This window comes from Buceros rhinoceros, unplaced genomic scaffold (genome assembly GCF_000710305.1).
Source record: "Buceros rhinoceros silvestris isolate BGI_N320 unplaced genomic scaffold, ASM71030v1 scaffold6810, whole genome shotgun sequence".
Classification (NCBI taxonomy): domain Eukaryota; kingdom Metazoa; phylum Chordata; class Aves; order Bucerotiformes; family Bucerotidae; genus Buceros; species Buceros rhinoceros.
This window is the reverse complement of record NW_010390125.1, coordinates 65,447-71,446: the sequence shown is the minus strand read 5'-3', so window position 1 is coordinate 71,446 and position 6,000 is coordinate 65,447. Positions and strand designations below refer to the sequence as shown.

General features: G+C 38.5%; 1 protein-coding gene across 2 annotated transcripts in view; it reads left to right on the top strand.

Annotated features, from left to right (window-relative positions):
• The window catches only part of TENM3 (teneurin transmembrane protein 3), a 120,028-nt gene that overhangs the window by 55,062 nt on the left and 58,966 nt on the right, over positions 1-6,000 (top strand). For both annotated transcript variants that reach the window (XM_010136601.1, XM_010136593.1), the window contains one exon: positions 670-816. In XM_010136601.1, coding sequence (XP_010134903.1) covers positions 670-816 — 147 coding nt within the window. The remainder of the gene's footprint in view (positions 1-669; positions 817-6,000) is intronic.

The window sequence follows — 6,000 nt, the reverse complement described above, 5'->3', positions numbered from 1 at the left end:
TTCCTGGGCTTTGCTTATTCTGTGAAAAGGAATGTATTTTTGGCATAAAGTATAGTCATTAAAACTGGCCTATACTTTGTGCAATTATTTAACGCACTGTAATTTCACATGAATATACGGCAACTCTGAGACCAGATAAAGTTAATGTTCTCTTCTATTACGTGCTTAAAATCTTACCCATTTTCCTGCTTAAGAATTTGGAGGGATTTGTTCATAGTAACAGGGAACTTAAACATTTGTGCCAGTAAGTAACTAACACTGCATAGAGCAAATAACGATCGATACTATGAGCACAGAAAAAGGTATCATTTTACACGGCTGTGTTTGCACTATGCACTCACCTCTTGTTACTTTGCCAAAAAAAAAAAAAATTGTAAAAAACAAACTTAATTTTGTCTGGCCTGCAGGTATTTAGAGGATTGGTGCTTTTATTTCCTGCCTGTACAGGTAAGTGGTGTCTCAAGTGTCAGGCCAATCAAAGATGCCACTTTGTTAAGAATTACATTCCCCAGGTAATGTTGCTGTTCCACTCCATGTGCAATTACAGTATTTGTGCTGTTCTTAAGGCCTGTTCCCAGTAAGCGTCCCTTGTTTGTAATTTTTTTTTCTTTTTGTATAATGGCAATATTTAAATCACTTGTGATTTTTCTTCTTTGTCTGTTTCAACAGAAGGCTGCCCTGGCTTGTGCAACAGCAACGGGAGGTGCACGCTGGACCAAAATGGCTGGCACTGCGTCTGCCAGCCTGGGTGGAGGGGAGCGGGCTGTGACGTAGCCATGGAAACTCTCTGCACTGACAGTAAGGACAATGAAGGAGGTAAGATGTACCAACTCAATCCTTAACACTGGGGAGAACAGAGATTTTACAGTCAGGTGATTAAATACTGCCATGAGAACCATACACGCATTTTACTAGCTCTCACGCCTGTAAGAATACACTGCAGTGTTCAGTGCTTTTACATGGCGTATCAGCAAAGCCTTTCAAGCTGCTTATGACAAGTGAGATATGTACTTAGAAAATGATGGGTGTCACCTTCGTTTCCCTGCAATGTTCTTCTGTACTGAAACAAAAAGTATTTTCACTCAGTGAACTGTAGTGGAGGTGTAAAAAAAGAAAGGAGTTCAAATTTCATGTCACCTCACAGGGAAAGTATCCCAAGAGGAAAGGCTGAAAGGGGAGTTTACATTTTGACCTATGATACTATTGCTGGAAACAATTGGTTGCCCAGTCTACAGGGATCTTAACTCTCCATAGCCTGTGAACGCTCAGTTAACTGACAGGATGCTCCCAGAAGCTTTTTTTTTTTTTTTTTTTTTTTTTTTTTTTTTTTTTTTTTTTTTTTTTTTTTTTTTTTTTTTTTTTTTTTTTTTTTTTTTTTTTTTTTTTTTTTTTTTTTTTTGCTCGCTTTTCTGCAGTCTGTCACTCAGGTGACAGGTAACAATCTGCAGCGAGATGCAGGGCGGACTGTTGACTTAAGGAATCAATCTGCAGTCATCATTGTAGGGCAGGGAAGGAAGAAGGGCTGTGCCTTTAGCATGACTCCAGGATCACAAAAAAATAACCCCACAAAAAAACCCAAGATTAAATATGAATGCAGTCAACTATTGGATCAGCATAATGCTTTTGTTGTCTGTCTGTCTCCCCGTTCTCTCATCAAGTCATTTTGTTTAACACCTTGAGATTTAGAGCAGAGATATGAAACTCCATTAGGGCCTCTCGGTGATGATAGTCATCTCTGACTTAGTTTTTCAGCTTTAGACTGTTTATGCCTTCGCCGTTGCTGGTTGGCTGTTTGCTCTCATATCCCGACTGCTGTTGGGATCTTAGACATCACAAACTATAAATAACAACGGCATTTACCTCCTGAGGAAAATAAGTAGGATGGTTAAAACAGCTGCTGTTTATTGCTGTACATGTCTTTGATTTGTCATCCTTCTCCATTACAGTATTGTATATTTTGAGTCGGTTTTGCACATTTAGGGGCCAAAAGAATCCGACACAATCTGGTACATGCGATCTGAGCTAGTGGGCAGCTGAATTTCTACGTGTATGAATGGAGCCAGAGGACTGATTAGCCATAGCGTTCCCATGCAGAGATGTGCTGTTTGGGGAATTAAGTTCAGCTGGGCTGGAGGATTAGGAACATAAGGAAGAAAGAGAAACCTGCAAGCATGAAAAGAGACAAAGCAAGGAGGAGGAGAAACTATGTTAGAGCATATACAGCTTGGAGGAAAAAAAATAGATTGTGTAGGGAAAAAAGTTAAAAGTCCAGTGATAGACTAAAACAGATTCAGTAAATGTTAAAGATAATAGAAGGATGTGATATCAGAGGGGGAGTCAAGAAGAAAGACCAATATTGGGGGGGAAAAGGTCTAATGCTGGTGCTTTGTTGCCTTTTTTCTCTCAATTTTTTTCATTATTTCCTTTACAGACATGCAGCTGTGTGTGAGGAAGGGATTGGCCAAACGCTTGTTTTGCCATGATTGATCTATATAATGCTCTTCATCCCTGGCATTTCTCTTTCAGTGGAGCTTATTTTAATTTATATGCTTCAGTACAGAACATATTCACTTCAATCTTTGACTAGTGGCTGAGGAAAAAGGTTAAAATATAACAAATAAAATTAAAAACTGGAAGCATGCCAAACAAAACTGGGAAAAGAAAGTCGTCTTTGCTAGAAACCTACCTGGAAAGAGAAGCTTCGCTTTCCAAGAGCACCTGCAATCTAATCTCTCTAGCAAGCCATTCAAATTCCAGTCAGCTACAGGGAACAGCCCAAGGATGCCTCTGCTGTATTTGTTTATTGTGGGAGATTAGATTATCTGAGTACTTAGCTGAATTTAGACTGTGACTGCAGGTAGTCTGATTTACATCGCACTAGGCTCAGTGGTTATATAATTAAAGTTATCTTGGTTGTTAGCTAATTGATATGCTGTGATTAATGTTTATGTTTCATTCTACACTGGAAAAAATGTATTTCATATATTAATATGAGTATAATTCGTTAGTAACTGTGTCTGCTGTTCCATTGATTCTTAGCACTTTCTGGGACTAATCGATCAAATTTGGTGAGCATGAGCATCCCAGGGACCTCAATAGGAATATTCCCCATCGGAAATGCTAGTGACATCAAGGCATACTTGATCATTTCCCCTTCTAGATATAATTGACATATGATGGGATGATTATTAATTATCTGCCTTTTAATATGGATTTCTAAGAGTCTTGCAGACCGCTTACTTTCTCTTTAAGGATCACTCGTTGCTTTTCCATGTGTTTGATTTGGATAATAAAATACAGAATTTTCTTTACATTCTAACAACCCACAAGGAATGTGTATGCAACCTTAGGCTGAATGAGACTCCTAATGGCTTTGTGAGGAGAGGGGAAGTCAGAGTTGTCTGTAGGTGGAATAAGCCTAAATTCTTTACTTGGGAAAAAATTAGTCTTTATTATACTTTAACAGAGTGGACCATGTTTTGTCATCACTGTGGAATGTTTACTCTTCAGTTTAGGCAGGTCTTTATTGAACAGATTTCTTTGTTAAGTTTGCGTTTTATTAGCTCCTATTCAATTATTGAGTGGTTAGAGGTTTCTAACAGCAGGATTTAAGGGATTATTATTTTATTGCTAAAATGAAAATACTGTAATAAAGCAAAGTGTACTTAGCACTACTGTATTTTTGTAATTTCTAGCATAGGCTAGGAGAGTCTGCTCCTGATAAGCATTGTCACAGGGTAGTATAAATTCAGCCTAAAGACTACATAAACCAGCGCCTCTTCTCTGATAGTGGCTAATAGCAAATGCTTAGCAAAAGAATACAGTAGGACAAACGTGAACTTATATTTTCTTCGGTGTATTAGCAGGATGCTAATTGAAGCAGGAAATTACAGAATATTGAATGTCAGAAGTGTTGCTAAGTACAAAGGTAACCCAAGCTCAGGAAATTTCAGAAAGTTTGTACTTGAATTAAGATTGATACAATGGCATGCTCATGTTCTCTGGTTGGTGCTCCAACACTTCCCGTTGTTCTTCAGCTTTTTGTTTGCATCGGTGGATGCTGGGGAGTGATGGATTGATATATCCATACCACTTATCCATGGTGACTCCAGGTTTTCTTTCTGGAGTGACAGCTCATTTAGAGCCCAATACTTTATATGTTAGGCTTCTGCATTCCAGCAGAAATGTTGAATTTGAGTGCACTACTCAATGTATGCTTATAGAGATACTCAATAGTAACATTGAACAAGGTCCTTGTGCACTTCTCAGGAATAAATCAGGGGCTGTTGCTGCTTTTGTGGCTTTTCTGACCAGCTGCTCCTACAGGCAGTCATTTTTGTTGTCTACAATTGAGCCCATTGATTATAGCCTGCTGTACAATTGAGTTGTGTGAGGATAACTGAGGTTTGTTAATACAGTTTCCTGTCCTTTCCAGCCTCTTGCCTCAGTGTGCCACAGTCACCGAAACCATCCTGGTAGGATGTCCAGCATCATAGCTCCAACACTGTATTCTTCCTATGTAGACACTGAATTTCACTTCATTGAGATTTTTGTTGCCTAAATACAATTTATTTGCCAATAATGTGATTTATGTAGGTGCTTGGCCTTGATCTCCCCTTGGCACTAATAGAATTTGTACTCAGGACTTATTTTCTCCCCCTATTTTTCTTGCTTCCTGCAGTTCCATATATATCCTTTGGATTCCATTCAAAAGCAAACACGCCCACTGATACATCTTATTTTGTAGACATCCATAATTGTGGGAATCCTCTGTCTTGACTCCTCTCATTTAATGTTCAGGGTGTTTTATTAGTCTCTCCAAATAAGCAATCATATCACCATACTATGCTCTGTTGCAGTTCTGTGCATTTTGCAACAAAGGGAAAGGTAATGTCAGTCAATATTTTCGCAGTTAGACTTCAGCTTTTGAGGAAGAAAACAATAGTGTAGTCATTATGTCTTATGAATATAGAAGAAACACATCTAGAACAAAAAAAAAACCAAGATAGCCTTCTCTAGACTGGTAAGGATTGCCCAGCTGGCTATAGGAGGTTCTATTTCCTTTATAATTTCACTATCATATTTGAGTGATGTAACTGATAAGCCAGTTGAGCTAAGTCTCATATTTTTCAGGCTAAACAAAATTTATCAATAATTTTGCAGAGACGTTTCAAAAAGGAAATTTTACTCTGCAATAGAGTACTGAGCTTAGTGGTACTAGATAGCTCTAGCCACCTAAGTACAGAGAAAGAATGAAAAATGTTTTCTCAAGTTATAAGAAGCCAGATTCATAACCATCCGTCACTCGCCAGGGCAAGTTGCTGATAAACTCCACAGAAAAATAACAAACAATGTATCCCTGTATCTTGCCTGGTGAAAATGAGATTCTTTCTCTGATTGATGTTAGCGGAGAGGCTTGTAAAAATGCATTTCCAACTGATTAGTTCAGAAGGTGTCAATCTCATGCGGTTTTATGACCTGCAGACTATACTCCAGATGTACATTTGCTTTTTACAAACTAACAAAGATGGATGACGGAATTTGAGCATTTCTGTGGCAACTGTACCAGATATTGCCTGAGAGACCATACAGAGATATAAAAACCCAAAATTGTTCTTTCAACCATCAGCACCCTCAGCTTTGACACTGGTACAGGCTTCTAGAGTTAAAACCAGCAAGGGAGGTCAGTACTTCAGCTAGGAAAATATTTTTTATTGTACAAGAATGAGACTAGAAAATCACAAGATTCATAGACTATTTTAGGTTGAAAAGGCCTCTGAAAATGATCTAGTCCCACCCCCTGCTCAAAGCGAGATCAACTAGAGCAGGCCCATGTCCAGTTGGGTTTTGAATATCTCCAAGAATGGAGACTCCACAACTTCCCTGGGCAGCTTGTCCAACCACTTTAACAGTAAAAAAAAAAAGTTTTTATGATGTTCAGACATAATTTCCTGTGTTTCAGTCTGTGCCCACTGTCTATTGTCCTTTTGCAGGGCACCG